The sequence below is a fragment of the Psammomys obesus genome, unplaced genomic scaffold (genome assembly GCF_907164565.1).
Source record: "Psammomys obesus unplaced genomic scaffold, mPsaObe1.curated_primary_1811, whole genome shotgun sequence".
In the NCBI taxonomy this organism is placed as follows: Eukaryota; Metazoa; Chordata; class Mammalia; order Rodentia; family Muridae; genus Psammomys; species Psammomys obesus.
In genome coordinates, this window is record NW_026585609.1 from 2,039,214 (window position 1) to 2,056,206 (window position 16,993).

Sequence of the window (16,993 nt, forward strand, 5' to 3'; positions counted from 1 at the left end):
TCAGTGCTGATAGGAGAAGGTACAGTGTTGGGGGGTGCTGAGAACAAAGAATACGTTTACCGTACAAAGCAATGGTTTCTTTGAGCTGTGTTCATGCATGTTGTCTACTTAGCCACAGTTGGTAACCCACTGCCTGCCTCTCTATCCCCTCCTTCCTTCCGATCTCCTACTTTCATAATAATCTACCTCTACTGTTCCCATCCCGTGATGTTCTTGCTAAATTCTAGGACACTAACCAAATGATGCTTATCCTTCTAAATCAGTACTCTTTCGCTTAACCCGATGTCCAGCTTCGTCCTTCCCCCTGCAAATGATGTGATGTCATTCTTCTTCGTGACACACTAATAATTTATTGTGTTTCAATAGGATATCTCGTACATGTTTATGTAGCTGGCTATCAAGCTCATTTCTTAACTTGGTTGTGGTGAGTAGAGGGGTCATCCACTAGGATGTTGGTGGGGGTCCACACAGTAGGTTCTCTGGGAAATGGGTGAGGTATGCAGTCATCGCTCTGTGCTTCTGAGGAATCTCCAAAGTGAGTTCCTCTGGTCTGTGCTGAACTGCCTTCCTGCTACAGTGCACAAAGCTTACCATGCACCACACCCCTCCAACAGTTGTTGACATCTGTTTCCTTAGTGGTAGCTCTGACTGGGGTAGCAGAATTCCACTTTGATCTACTTTTCCTTGATGTGAAGGAAGACAATCAACAATTTTTGTGTGTGCATTTCACTTTTCTCTTCTCATATACATTTTGAGATTATTTTTTTATTAAAAGAATAAAAAATGCCTTTGAGATTTGGACGGGATTTCATTGAATCTATGCATAGCTTTTTGGAAATATGGCCAGTTTCCTTCAGTACTTATCCCACCAGACTACTGCCTTAGGAGAGCCTTTCGACGTTCTAGAACCCTCTTCAGTGTGTAGGATTTTGTCTGGAGAGCACTTTTACACATTAGCTTAGGTTGTTGCAGGAATTAAAAAGGTATTTTAGTTTAGTTTATATGTGTGTGTGTGTGTGTGTGTGTGTGTGTGTGTGTGTTTTCTCCAACTCTTCCTGTTGTAATGAGTTGTGAGGGGCACATAGCAGAGCTGCCTGCTTTTCGGGCTGAGGTCACACTCTTTGCTGGTTGTGGTCAGAGCCAAGCTTCCACTGCTGTCTTTTGGGTCTTGTAAGCACACGCTTCTTGCTGCAAAGAGATAATTTGACTCACTTGCTTAATTGAATCCCATTTATTTTTTTCTCTTGCTTTAGTTCTCTGGTTATGATCCCCCAAATAATTTTTTTTTAAGTGCTAAGAGTAGATATCTTTGCTTCATTCCTGATTTTGGAGGAGCCATTTCTACATTTTTTTTCCATTTAGAATGAGGTTGGTACAGGTTTTCTGTTTGTAGTCTTTATTATGGTGAGGCAAGACACTTAGCTTCTTCGGAGTTTTGTGTTTTTGTTTTGTTTTTTGGGTGTTTTGTTTGTTTATTTGTTTTTCAAGATGGGGTTTCTCTATCCTTGCTATCCTGGACTCACTATGGAGACCAGGATGGCCTCAAACTTACAGGCATGTGCCACCACACAGGCTTTCTTCAGAGTTTTTAAGCATAAAAGGTTATTAATTTTTTATCAGGATTTTTTTCATCAGCTTAAATGATCATGTAATTTTGGTCCCAAATCCCATACCTTTATTGATTTGTGTTTCTTGAAACAACCTTGAATCCCTAGAAATAAACCACGTTGACCGTGTTGATGGATCTTTGAAACATGTCATTGGCTTCAAATTAGAAGCACATTTGTATTTATGTTCACAGTCTTCATTCAATTATACTTATTAGAATACAAAGTGACAGGTTATTTTTATGCATACCGTGTGGTAGTTGACCGTTCTCCGCTCCTCTCATTCATCTCACTGATTTCTTATTTGTGTACTTATACCTTCTACCATCCCTCTGTCTACATCCACGTCACAGGTGCTCATTGCCCCAGCCCCACTCCAGTCCCTTAAAGCCGCCTTTCCGCTTTCATGTCCTTTCTAGTTTTCTAACTGCTACCCCTACTTGCTGCCACACAAACACACACATTTTATGCAGGTGACAGATATCGATCTAACTCAGTTTTGAGAGCTCCATTTGTTGAATATTCTTTGTTTTCTTCTTTCCTTTCTTTTTTCTTTATCTCTCTCTCTTTCTTTCTTTCTTTGTTATTGATATATAATGATGACATCTTTGTCAAAAAATTAGGTGTCCATGGTGTGTAGGTTTGTTTTTGTAATCTTTGTTCTGCTATACTGATTACGTCTTGTTTGTGCTAGAGCCATGTTGTCTTTGTCACTATGGGCTTGTTGTATAATTTGAGATCATGCGTTGTGAAAGTACTGGCACTGTTCTTTTTGCTTAGTGTTGCTATGGCTTCCCGTTGTATTTTTGTGTGACATTTAGAACATTTTTTTTTCTAGTTCTATGAAGAATGTCACCAGAATTTTGAAGAGAATTATAATGAACCTTTAGATGAATTTTGGTATTGACCATTTTCACAATATTGATCCTGCCATTCTAGAAGCATATTCCTTTCTGTCTCATGTCTTACTCAAATTTTTTTACTCGCTTATATAGACCTACAAGACATGATAAACATAATGAAATCTACACACCTAAAGAAGATAATCAAGAAAGTGGACACAGGCGAAGGTGATTAATCCTCATTTAGAAAGACAAATGGGATGTGCATTGAACTTATGACAGGAGTCTACCACAAAAGGCATCTGAAAGACTCTACCTAGCAGTGTTTCAAAGCAGACACTAAGACTCATAACCAAACCCTCGGCAGAGTGCAGGGAATCATATGAAAGAAGGGAAGTTAGTATGATATGGAAAGGATAGGAGCTCTACAAGGACCAAATATATCTGGGCACAGGGTCTTTTCTGAGACTGACACTCAACCAAGGACCATCTATGGATATAACCTAGAACTTCTGCTCGGATGTGGCCTGTGGTAGCTCAGTAACCAAGTAGTTTTCCAAAGTAAGGGGAACACAGACTATTTCTAACAGGATCTCAAGGGCAGGCTGTTTGACACCCCCCCCCCCAGGGGAGGAGCAGTCTGTTAGGCCACAGAGGAGGACTTTGCAGCCAGCCCTGAAGATACCTGATAAAACAGGGTCAGATGAAAGGGGAGGAGGTCCTCCCCTATCAGGGGACTTGGAAAGGGGCAGGGAGGAGACCAGGGAGGGAGTGTGGGGTTGGGGAGGGAATGAGGGAGCGGGATACAGCTGGGACACAGAGTTAACAAAATGTAACTAAAAAGAAAAAGAAAAATAAAAAAAAGAAAAAAAAAGAAAAAAAAATAAAATTTTCATCTCACTAATCAGGTTTATTTCTTGTTACTTTTTTGAATCTTTCTTGAATAGGACTTTTTTTTCTAATTTTTCTCAGCAAATTAATCAGTACTATGTATAAGAGCTACTGATTATTTTTATATTTTAACCCATAACTTTACTGAAAATGATACGATTATTAGATTTACAAGTTTTCTGAGTCCATAGGCTATTGTAGTATACAACCACAACCATGACGCATATTATTTACAAACAGAGATAGTTTTTTATCTTTTTATAGCTTTGTCTTTATTGTTTTAGCTAGGACTTCAAATAGCATATTAAATAAGACTGGAGAGCAGGTACCCTTACCCACTCTGCTTTCAGGTTTTTCCCCATTAAGTACAATGTTACTTTAAACTTGTAGTACGTAGCCTTTACTAAATTGAGATGTGTTTTGTTTATAGTTTGTTTTTGTTATAGTTTCTCCAGGACTTTTATCATAAAGTCATATTGGGCTTTGTCAAATGCCTTTTCGGCATTTCTCAAGGTGGGGATTTCTTCTCCTAAGTCTCCTTATCTTGAGTGTATTAAGTTTTGACCTTGATCTATTAATGTGATCTTGAATTCTGTTTGCCAGTATTTTGTGGAAAATGTTTGCATCTAGGTTCAACAGGAACCTTGACTTGGAGTTTTGATGTTTCATTGTGTATTTATATCACATGGGTGCTTGGATAATCCTTACTTCATATGAATTTCTTTTCTTTTTCTTGTTTTGTGGAACAACTAGAATAGGGTTGGTATTATGTTTTTCTTCAATATTTGGTTTGAATTCACCAGTGAATCTGTAAATTTTGGTGATTTATGAAGAAATTTTTATTACTGCTTCCATCTCATTGTGTATCATGAGTCTGTGTAAATTCTTTATATCCTTTGGATATACGTATTTAGATACATGTATTTAGGTCCTATGTATTAATGTGTCTAATTCTTTCAAATGTTCCAACATTTGGGATATATATTTTCCCAAAGTATTCCCTAATGATCTCCCTAGTGTCAGTGAGGTCTACTCAAAAAAATCCCTTCTCACTTCCAATTAATTAATTAATAAATTGGTTTTTTGTTGGTTTTTTTTTTCTTTTGGTGTGGCTAGAGATTTGTTAATATTGTAAATTTTTTCAAAGAGACAGCACACAGTCTACTTAATTCTATGTATTACTGTTTTAGTTTCTATTTATTAATTCCTGTACCAGTCTTTATTGTTTTCTACTGATGTCTACTGCAGTTTTAGTATTAGAGATTTGATGGCTTTGTGAAGTGAATTTGGAAGAGTTCCTTTCCTTTTCTGTTTTATGGACTAGCTTGAAGAGCTTTGGTTTTGGTTCTTATTTGAAGGTCAAATACAATTCTGCAGTGAATCTGAAAGACAAGGGTTTGAATTGGTCCAAATTTATTTCTCTGTTTTTCTTCCAAACCCAGCAGTGAATGAATGGAAAAACCTCTCAGCCCTCATATTCTCCTTGGGAGGGGAAATTCTTTGATTCATATACGTTACCAACTACTCAACACACACACACACACACACACACACACACACACACACACACACACACCACTACTGATTTTTTACTTAATCACACTGTACAAAAAAAGAGTGAGAGCTATTTTATGAAGGTTATCTTAACTTTCTTTTGACTTGTTTTTCAGTTTAGCTTTTGGTCACTTAAAATGAAGGTTCCATGTATGCATGGCAATAGTTTGTATTCCCAAATTATTATTTTGAGGCATGTAGTATATTTCTTACTTCAACTTTGTTGTTTGTATTGGTATATCATTGTATATTCTTCCCCATTTAACTCACTTATCCTTCAGTTTCTGAGAGAGACGAATTGATACCATAATTTTAGTAGCTCCAACAACCTCTCTCAGTATTTCTGTCAACTTTTGACATTTTTGTTGTCTTTTTTGGCCAACTGAGTATTTTACTAGCATGTTGTGAATTTATACTTATTAGTTTATTAATATTTTCAATATTTATGATTCATTTTTAGTGTGTCCACAGTATTCATATTGCTCAACATGGTGATGTAAATAAACCCAAGATTATTAATACTTTGGTGACATGAAAGACATGCTCACAGGTCTTTTGGTGACAAAGGTAACATCTCAAGGAGTCTCTGGGATTCCTCTGATGTGCCTCCTAAGGAGTAAATCCTCATTAACAAGCCATTTCAGCCTGTTAATGTGTTTAGAGCCTTCATAGTTACAAATGTCAAAATATTTTCACATGAAAATAATTTATTATATAATACACATCATTATGCACATATTACATTTATGCATAACTACCCTGCATTATAATTACCATAACATGCTATGCATTGTATTTTGTGAGTGATTGAAGAGATTAAAATATTTTTTGTTCTCTACCTAAAGAACTATTGGCATCTGGCAGCTTTGAGAAGAGGAAGAACAAATTTTCTTAAGGTGTGAGGTACGTGGACAGGGCTTCCAGGGACATCCCCAAGTCCAAGGGTATTTGGATAATATAAATTGCAATCAGGGAGTTTAAACAAAAAGGAGAGCACTGGGTGTGGATGCACACACCTTTAATCTCAGCACTCTGGAAGCAGAGGCAGGTAGATAGATGCAAGTTGGAGGGAGGGGAAGGGGAGAGAGAGATGCAGAGAAAGGCATAGAATCAGACACACAGAGAGACAGACAGAGACAGATACAAAGAGCCAAAGATGAGAAGAACAGGAAGTGCTGGTTAGGCAGGTAGGGGTGGATCTGGAGTGACTGTCAGAGGGAGTGAATATAATTAAAATACATTGTACTAAATCTCAAGGAATTAATAGAATATTATTAAAATAATTTCCTTGGACTTCATATAATCCCAACATATTATGAGATTCTGTATTGCTTCTAATATTACTTGGTCAACCATTCTCCTCCTGGCTATAATTATTCTGGACTGGTTTTTACTGGTACTGACTGGCCTTCTGGTCCTCAATACTAACACGTACTATAAAGTCTTCTTTGCTTCTAGACCCTCTCCTGTTTCACTTTTCTTTCACAATCAAGACTTGTTCAGTTTCCAGCTCAGTTTACTTCAGATCTCTGCTCTCCTGACCCATATAAATATTTCATAAATTATGACTTAAAACTCTATCTAAAGAAGTTAATTAGACACTTTAAATAAATCTTTATTGAGCATGTATTATACATTAGGAAACGTTTTGGATTATTGTACAGATATTGTAAAGGCAAATTGTGGAAAATAAATAATGTGCCATTATGAAGATAAGTATTATGTGCTATATATGTATTTATAAGCAGATAGAGTTATTTCATCATTAAGACACACACATCTTCAACATATAGCAAGGATGAGCTTAAAAGAGAACTTTTATTCTGTATTATAGCAAATTGGAGATAAATCTGAATGAGACTCATCTAGATCCAGCCAGAACTATTCTGCTAAGTCAGCTGCTACACTTCTGACCTCAGAGTGTGAAAGAGTAGTCTGTTTTGGTATGTGGCTAAATTTGGGAGAAATTTGACAAGCACAAGTCAGTACCTAGGTCATCAGGGAAATCTGTAAGCATGCAGTTTGTCATCACTCTATTAGAAGGTTGGCTGGCCCTGAATATCTTTAGAGAGAAAGTGTCTTTTTCTGATGACAGCCTCCAGCTCTAGTCTTGAATTTTGTTCTTCTAGTGAATAAAAGTTATAATTTTTCCACCCATTAAGGTGCTCACTTATTTATTACTATAGTTCTTTTTGTAGAAAAGCATTATTTTATATGTATAATTATATGTGCATGCATACATAACAAGGTTCATGTAATGTTATACATGTTAAAATATGCTGAAACTATTTAGACTTTGGATTTGTAGGGACAAATGAAGGAAAACTGCATATGCTATGCAAATACACACTATGATCAAATCTACAGTATACTTTCACTTGTAAACATAGGTATATCAATGTATAGATAGACATATGCTACTCATATATACTGATACTCATGTATAAATATATACACAAATTATGCAGTATATTTAGCTTTAGTTGTATTATCAAGTTACAGGAATTTCTATGTGAATTAAGAGTAAGGTATATTTATCTGTAACTAGAAAATTATAAGAAAGTATTCATTACAGTAGCATGCAATCATACATATCAATCTTTTAAGAGTCATCATAAAATTAAGATAGGAAATGCATGATGGTTCCACTTGATAGATTCTAAAAACATGCATGGGTGCTGATTTCCTTATGATCACATAAATCTTTCCCGTTTTACTAAAGTCATGTGCATATAATCAGCTTCTTATATGCAGAGGTATAGTTTATTTATATTAATTATATAAGCATGTACACATTTTATTTTGCACACACACACACACACACACACACTCACATCTTCCTCCCAAGGCTCACAGATCTTCCAGGAAAAAGGGGAAGAAAGACTGTAAGAGACAGAGGTGACAAATGGCAAAAAGGAAACATTTCCACATAAAACAGGGTAGATGCACATGTGAACTCAGCAGCTGTGACGTCATACACAAGACTTGGAAAAGTTCAAGTCAGACAAGATCCAGATTGCAGAGAGGAGGTGTGCATGACGCCCCTCTCGGAGCCTAGTCACTGTTGGTAATTGGTAGCTTCTGGTTTCCTCTAGGGGTGAGTCCACTACCCAGAAGTATATGGGCAGTACAGACTGGATGGGATGGATTTATAGAAAAGGAAAACATACCATTGGATGTCTACAGAAAGGAGTGGGTGTGGGAAGAGCAGTAGAAACAGGAGTGAACATGATCATCTCAACGTATGGAATTCTCAAAAGATTAATAAAAATATGCCAATTGATAAAAATTAAATTAAAGAATGAATAAAAATATGCCCATCTTAAACCATTTATTTTGACTGTCAGTTGTTTCAGCTTCTTTTTACTTTCAGGTGTCAAATGCTGTATGTGTAGCATGTTCATTAACAATTGATTTCATTAATTTTTATGAATTTAATCAACGTCCTCTTCTAGATACAATCCACGAAGAATTTACATCATGCAATGTTACTATAAGTATGTTTTTCTAGAAAACCCTACAGAAACTTAGACAACTTAAAACTCAACGCTAATCCATGAATAACTGCGATAATCAAACGATCTTTGGGGAATTCTTAGGCTTTAGCTCTAAGGTACTAATCTGTCAAAGTGCATGTCCCACTCACAGCTGTATAGGGATCAGAGAGCTTAGCTTTCCTTATCTGTAAACACGCTCAGTTCCCATGCACACACATTCTCTCCTCCTCTAGCCTTTCAATTATTATTAACCACTTAAAATAAACCATGAACATTTTAGGGAAGCCACTAAACAAAATAAACACTGTCTGTTTTATAAAGAGACACACTACATAGCCCTTGTTTTAATATGGTGAGGGGAAAATGAATACTCACCTGAAATTTAGCTTTTATTAAGTGCTTTTAAGATAACAAAATAAATCTGCATCAAATGACTACCCATGACACATTTTCTTCTTCAAGTGAGGACAATGCTAATTACACTCAGATGGTATCTGTGAATGTTTTCTGCAGCTCACCTGTGTGCCCAAGTCTCTGGAACATTGTGCAGGGTACACACTGTGAAACTCAAGTGGGAATGGAGCCTGGTGTGGACGCAGGACACACCTCCAGGTGTGTGCACAGGCTGGAAATCTGTACAAAAGCTACTGCAGTATACTTCAATTAGCTGATAGATGGACCACGATAGTTCAGCTGTCACTTTCTCTATGAAGCCTAGGGGAGCAAAGGATAGATATCAGGATATCTGTGAAGGGTCATATTCCTCAAAAGCCATCAATTATTGCTTTGAAATCTCTTATAATGAAATTTAAATAAAATTTAATTAAAATGACCCTTACTAACTGAAGGCAATTAGCCATCTGGGCCCTGGAGGCAGCCTAGCATAGATGCTGGTGGCTCATCTGTCTACACTTCCATATCTTCAGCAGCTCAGATTTTATATTTTAGAGTTAAGTTTCAGAAAAGGATTATATTTTCTAAATGGCTTACGGTTACTTCAAACATTTGCTGAACGCTCATCACCTATCTTGTGACGATACCATTAAGGGATTATCACTGTGAGCATAGGCTTTAACACTCAACTGACACAACTTACAGTCACCTGAGGAGAGAGTCTCAGTTTCTCTGTTGGGTTGACCTGGGGCATGTCTGTGGGGGGTTGTATTGACTGTTGCCTGCTCCTGGAATATCCAGCCCATGGTGGGTGGGCTCCATTCCTTAGGCTGAGCATCCTGAACTGTTAAAAAGCTAGATGAGAGCAAGCAAGGAAGGATCCATGCACTTTTGCCTTTCTGCTCTTGACTGTGGATGTGATACTTTAAACGCCTGCCTCTACTGTCCCTGGATAATGGACTGCAACTTCGAATTGAAAGCCAAATAAGCCCTTTTGTTTCTGCCTTGCTTCTTGTTAGGACATTTTGTCATAGCCACGTAAAGGAAACAAGAGCAGTGATCAAGAAAGACAGGTGATTAACAAGCTAGTAATTTTCCTATAGAAGCAAAGGAGTTGTTGAGGGGACCAACCGGCACGTAGACTTTTAGTGTCTGCTGTGACGGGATTCAAGCACACTCCATGCCACATCCGTCCACGCAGTCGCTTATGGAAACAGGAGCAACTTCCTCCAAAGTTGCTTCTGAAACCTAAGTTGCATCATGGTTTCTAGTTGTTTTGGGGAAGAAAATGGCGTGGAGAACTAGCTTTCTTCTTGAACATGCTGCACCATTCCTGTGTTGGAATATGTGGGCTGGCAAGGAAGGAAGCCAGCCTCAGCGTGATGCTTATCCCACATCCTGTCCTGCAGCAATTCTGCCCACTGTTATGCGCTCTTTGTTGCTGCTCAACATATGCTATTAATCACTTAGTTATTCATAAATGCACACAAAATTTATGATAGACAAATTGTACTTATTTGCCTCATTTCTTAAATGGTGCACTTTTTTTTTTTAACAGCCTGGGGGAAGATGAGCAAAGAGAAAAGGCTCTAATTAAATTTTTCTGAGAAATCAGCAGTGGGAATTAATGAAGCAGAAGCAAAAAGCATCATTATAATAATCTTGAAACAAGCCTTGTCAGATCCTGGAGGCCACCCAACAGGTTTTTTTCTTTTCTTTTTTTTTTTTTTTTTTCCTGAATCATAGGTGATAGAGATTTGGAAGTTGTTTCCCCTTTTCAAATTGTCCTGTTGGTTCTTTGAAGCTAGAAGCACAAACTTTCTGTCAATAACTCCCAATCTTGAGAAAGTGTGCCAGTGAGTATATATCTAATATTATTGATCTGATCTCAAGCTTGTATTTTCGAGAACTTTAATTATTTTGACACTTACCACATTCTGCTCTTTACTGTTAGTGCAGAAAGACAGTTCTGAGTTATAATTTACTTCTGAGAGTTTGATCAGTAGTATGTCATGATGTAATCTGTGTTTCCAGAACTCTGGATGAAGAATGCATTTCAAATGCACGGTCACTAGAGGTTGTGGGGATAGAGGTTGGTAAATTTCTGCTATAAAGGCATGAAGGCCTGAGAGCAGATCCCAAGGACTCACCCCAAAAGCTAGACCTGGGGGCTAGAGAGACAGGTCAGCGGTTAGGAACACAAGACATTCTTACAGAGGAAATGGGTTCAGTTCCCAGCACCCACACGGCAGCTCTCTTTAGTCTGCAACCTTGTCTCCAGAAACATGGTGGGGTGTGACTAAGGAAGACAAGTGTTGGTGACCTCCAAGCACCTGTGCCTGTGTACATACATCCGCACACACACGCATACACAACCAATAACATCATCAAATTACTTTGTGAATCAAGTTCTTGGGCTTCATAGAGAAATACAGTGAAATAATACTTATCAAACTTGTATTTTCTCTGAGCAAACAATTACAATGTTCATTTATTTTTTAAATCAAACATATTAATTGAAATCTGTTGTGATTTATTGTGGGGTCGAAATCTCTGGGCACTTTTCTACTTATTATTACGGAATCCCATATCCTCACTCCCTGAGAAGTATGGGAGGAAGAGACCTCATTACAATACTCCAGATAGAAAGGGGGTGGGGCCCTATTAGCATAGTTGTGCCTGTGCTCTCCGGAGGTAATCATAAACATCTGTGCGAGGAATATTGTGAGGTAGTCTGTGTCTCCTCTACAACTCCACGACTTAGAGTTTTTCCATCTTCCCTTTTGCACAAGTTCGGGTGTTTTCATTGTATCTTACGCCCCTGTATTATCTTCTATGATGACACATGGAGGGTGAGTCTATTATTATTGAACACTTCTTTCCAAGGGCTGGAATTAGATTTGACACTATATGTTTCCTATGCAACTCTTTTATATGTAAATTTATTTTTTATAATTAATTCACTTTATATTCTAATTGTAGTTCCCTCCCTTGTCTCTTTCTGGTCCCACCCTCCCTCCTATCTTCTCCCCTATCCTTCTTCCTTAGCCACAGAAAGGGGGAGCCCTTCTCCCCTACCATCTGATTGACTATGAGGAAGGGGGGTTTTTCTAATACTTCCAATGGTCACCTTTGCCGTCCAGGCTGTCACGATCAGTTATGCAGTCTCTGGGAAATGCTCAGCATGTCCCTGTGCCAACTCTCATCTCCCTGTGCAAATATAACAGCCTCAGCCACACACTATCATATTAGGACAAGGTGATTCAACATTCTTGGGGCCCAGAGCTAAAACGTTGTAGAGCTGATGTCGGAAACTAGATCTTCTGATTCAAAAGCAGACTGGACCGTGCTCTGAGGCTCATGATCCCACACTCTCTCCCCACAGGAGTAGGAAAGTCCCCTTCAGCCTGCAGTATCAGCAGCCCAGGTCCTCTGTGAGCCCCTCTTCAGGACCCAGGCCTTCTGCCTGCACTATCAGCTGGCCCTTCAAATATAGTCAGTAATTAATTATTATATTAATAAATGTGTAAAAATTAATAAACATATTTTTCTCACATCAAAATCTAATCTATAGTAAATTATTTGCAGTATCTTGAGATGGTTAAAAGGATTCTTAAATATAATTCTGTCTGCATGTGGTGGGAGAAGTCTTTACTTATACTTCTTGGAAGGAAAATGCAAGCAGATCTCTGGGAGTTCAAGAACAGTCTGTTCTTCATAGTGATTTCCAGGCCAGCAGCAGGCTACATAGTGATACAGTCTCAAACCAAACCAAACTAAAATCAAACAAACAAATTCAAAAAAACAAAACAAAACAACAAAAAGTCCATTTTATTGTTAGCTATCTCTACATTTCTATGTTATTAAAAGAAACCAGAATAAACGTTCAAAGAACAGCATTAAAGAAATTTTCTTGTGAAATTAGCCCTTCCATCAGCACAAAGGCTTGTTAAGGGGCTGAGTAAGGCATTTCTGCCTTGCATGTGTTGGTGTGTGTTACCACAATATTTAGAAGGGCAACTGAGGGAAAAAAGTGACAGAATTCTAAGACTCGTCCTTTGTTCCCTTTAATTTTCAAATGTTTGAATGTGTATTTTCATTACCTTTTTGTGAAGTCTCTGACATCTGATGAAAATTCTAAAGAGAGAGAGAAGCATTTGTGTTATTAATTCAGGAAATAATCAAAGCAGTAATATCCAAAATCAACACACTACAATTTCTCTGGGACTAAAGAATTATAAAAATATCTCTTGATATTATTTATCTGTGTTGCATATTAAACACTGGAAATCTATTTTGTGTAATAAGAAACCCTTCTGGATATTGCAATGAGTAATGTAGGTTAGTAGATCTTTTAAAAGAGATTGCTCAGAACAGCTGAACCTTTCATTATTAACGCATCCTGCAGAACTTGTCTAAGCTCTATCCACGACAGGAACTAATCTTCTGTTAGAAGTGCCTTTCAAATTCCGTTGTTCACTGCCTACCTCTTATTATTAGCAGGTATTCAGACACGAGCTTTGGGGCACATCCTAAAAAGGTCCTGATGAAGTAGGAAGAGAGCTATATAGATTCTCCGCTTGGTTTTATTTCTCCCCCTTATCTAGAGTATTAATTAACTCATAGTTGAACTCTGAAGAAAATATATTAAATTATATCATAAATCAAAACCACAGTCTGAAATGTTATTGTTTCCGTTCTTTCCTTGTCATTTGTATTGATGTCCACAAAGTGACGCCTATATTATGTCTTCATTGGAAGTGTAGAATTCCTTAGCTGGCTCGGGGCATGCTGGCTCGGGCATGCTGGCTCTTAACTTCATTACTATGAATACTGTACATGTTGACTCACATACCCAGAAAGTAATGTTTCAGCAGAAAGGAAAGTTTAAGTTTCCAATGAGGCCCATTCTAATTGACACAACTTTTGAAAGACTGAAAAATAACTTGACTTTACATATGGACTCTTGATACACTGACCATGCTTATCTTGAACTCCTGGACTCCTGATATTCTCCTGCCTTAGCTCTTTTGACAGCTGGACAACAAGAGTGAATTACCATTCAAGTCATTTATTTTCTTTGATTAAAAAATATTAAAGTTTGTTTATAAGGAAGTCAATTAACTAAAAAGCACATTTACATTTATTAAGCAATTAAACCAGAAAGCAGCTGTTTACTTTTTATCAAAGAACTTCTGTAGGGTTCCTTTAAAGAGGGGTTATATCTATTATGGTAAAATACAATTAAATGTGAATGTAACCTTTCGATTCAAAATGTCACCGTATGAATCTCAGAAGCACTTGTATTAGGTAAATATTTCACTAGAATGTAGCATCAAACACTAGTCTTAAAAACTCCAGATAATATCTTCATTCTGTCCAAGTGGGCTAGATTATTTGAGCTGTTAGCGTGGCTTGACTAGACTTCAATTTATTCAGAAATTTAGACATGTAATGTGAAATCACATCCACCTACAGCACAATAGGAAAGAACGTATTTTCCACTCTGTGCTTCAGCTTTCCGGAGTCGTTTATGAAAATAGATTAAATGAGTTTCTGAAATATAACTTGAAGGCTAAATATCATTTCCATTACTAAGTAGGAACACAGACTAGAATTGAAGTAGATTTATGATTCAATTCTTCATTTTGCCAAACTTTTATTTATTAGATATTTAATTACTTCACTGTGTGGCAGGAAATAGTAGTATCTTGCAGGGTGACCGAATAGGCAGCCAAGAAAAAAAAAAAGGATCTCAAATTTGAGAGTTGTTGGCAGAGACTTGGGCCCTCAGTGTTTGTTATCTTAGGTTAGCAGAGAGGTTTTGATGACTTTTTTTGTTTGTCATTTTAGGAAATGACTCTTAAGAAAACAGACATTTCATCCCCGAGAGACTTTAATATCATATGAAGTACGTGCTCAACAAAACGAGTTTTCCTCTCTCTTTGCCCCTTCACTACTTTCTACTGATCCAGTAAGGGTGGATATAAAAGTTGAAATCCAACCTTATGGTCTCCACCAAAGAGAAGACACACACCGACACGTCCATATCTGGTCTGCTGTGACAAAAGTTTACTGTGAGATGATGGGGACAGAGGTGGGGCTTGTGATACCTAAAGCCTCCATGCCTTGAGAGGCATGACTCAAAGTCATGACCTTGGAAAGAAGCCTCAAAGCAACCATAAGAAACACCTCACCGCCAGGTGTTAACAGTGGCTCTGATTTAAGCTCCACCATTGAAAACCAGAGAGGGCAACTCATTTACCACACCCAGACTGAGATAGGAGGTTGCAGGGCTTGGATCCTGATCACATTTGCAGCACTGTAAGATTGTTGTGTTTGCCATCACCTCTAGGTGCTTGCAACATCTCCAAAATGCAATGACAGAAAAGACACAGATTATTTATTGGGAGCTAATTCTCACTGGCTTGGTATTCTGGATTGGCTTCATTTAGTGGAAGTGAAGAAACTTTTACTCATCAAGTTCATAGAAATATTTACTTTCAGAACATATAGGTGGTATGATTTATTTCAAAACTACAGTATTATTTGTTTTTGTCCTGACACAGAGGAGGACAATACAATCAAATTCAATATGGACCCAGCATAATTGTCACCTCGTTGTCATTTGTGAAGGTCGTAGATCTGAAAATCTACACGAAACAAGGTTTTTGTATAGATATTGAACATAGCTATTTCATTTGCTTCTATGCTAGTGGTGTGGTGGTTAGTGGTGACTAGTCCCTTGAGACAATCTAGAGATAAGAGTCACAGACCCGAGGGGTTTGTAGGAAGGATGATCTGGGTTGTTTTGGCTTTTGAGAACAGGGCTTGTCTTGATGTACTAACTGAAGTAAGAAACCCTGCTTCAGCTGGTGTCATCCCCTGGCTGGGATCCAGGATTCTGTAAATGGACAGGGAGCAAAGCTGCAGGCTTTGCTCTCCTCTTTCTGACTTCAAAGACAACTGACCAGATTCTTCCACTCCTAATGCCTCAACTCCCCTGCAGGAGAAGGGAAGAAAGGAGGATTGTGTTTTGAGTTGTAAGCCCCAATAATCACATCCTTCCTTCCTGTGATTTTGTCATGTATTCCACAGTGGACACAGAAAAGTAACTCAATAAATGGAAGGGTAAATTAACTGATTTCTTCGCTAAGGAAAACTAGGGAGAACAAAAAACTACAAATTCAAATCCTTCTTAAACGTTAACTTTGGGGATTATTGGTTACCTTAAACATGGATGATTTCAATGCTTAGATGTTTTAGCATATTTGGTGATCTGTGTCTGAGACAATAGTATTGCCATTGTCACTGTTCGCAGAATGCAAATAAGTTATTTGTTTCTATTTGTTTAATCATGAAACAACTTCTGATTAAAACAAGACATAGCCATGCATTTAATGACTGACTTTGCACAGTCCCACTGGTGTCAGCAACAATAAGCAGCAAGCATAATTATTTACATATTCAGTGAAAATTATTATGTACATTTGAAATCAATCTTTTGAGAATTTCTAGACTAATGTATTTGAAAGGGATATAATCTTTGTTTTTCTCTTCCATACAGATAAAGAATTCATGTATTCGTGTATTAATCCTCTGTCCCTAAACACCATGAACAATAGTTTTAAATAATAAAACAAACATGCTAATACTAAATTCATGACAATGTAATGAGAGAGGGTTGAAGTAGAATAAAATTTATTAAATGAGTAATATTTATGAATTGTTAATTGCAGTAGTTCTTTTGTCATGGGGTTCAAGAAGTCTGAGGTAAAACCCCTTCTCAACGTTTTAAGTAAAACATTCCTGAAATAAACAGTTCATCACTTTTAAGTTGAGTGTCATTATGAGGGGTATGATGGGAGCTCTCCCGGTCCCGCTCCTTACTAAGCAGGAGGTTTTCTCTCCTGGTCCATGCAGTATGAGCTACTTACCCACCTGTCACCGAGTCACGTCAGAATTTCCAAGGCAGTTGTCATGGCTTTGGTGCATTGTGCTCAAGTAACCATATTTGACATAATGACCTTAAGGAGTCAGAATAATGGTGCTGACAGCTGTGCTGTATGTTATAGTATATTATTGTGCTGCTATATTATATAATTTTTATTAGTTTATTTACGCGTCTGTTATATAAATTGAGCTTTATCATGGCTAAACTTGTATAGAGTGAACATGATAGGTAGGATCTGTTAGTTCAGATGGGCTC

The 16,993-nt window shown here is 37.5% G+C and overlaps 1 protein-coding gene across 5 annotated transcripts in view; it reads right to left on the minus strand.

Moving 5' to 3' along the window:
• Positions 1-16,993, minus strand: part of Pik3c2g (phosphatidylinositol-4-phosphate 3-kinase catalytic subunit type 2 gamma) — a 327,855-nt gene that overhangs the window by 228,893 nt on the left and 81,969 nt on the right. For all 5 annotated transcript variants that reach the window (XM_055610362.1, XM_055610384.1, XM_055610373.1 and 2 more), the window contains 2 exons: positions 12,888-12,921; positions 8,910-9,105 (listed from right to left, as the gene is read on the minus strand). In XM_055610362.1, coding sequence (XP_055466337.1) covers positions 8,910-9,105; positions 12,888-12,921 — 230 coding nt within the window. The remainder of the gene's footprint in view (positions 1-8,909; positions 9,106-12,887; positions 12,922-16,993) is intronic.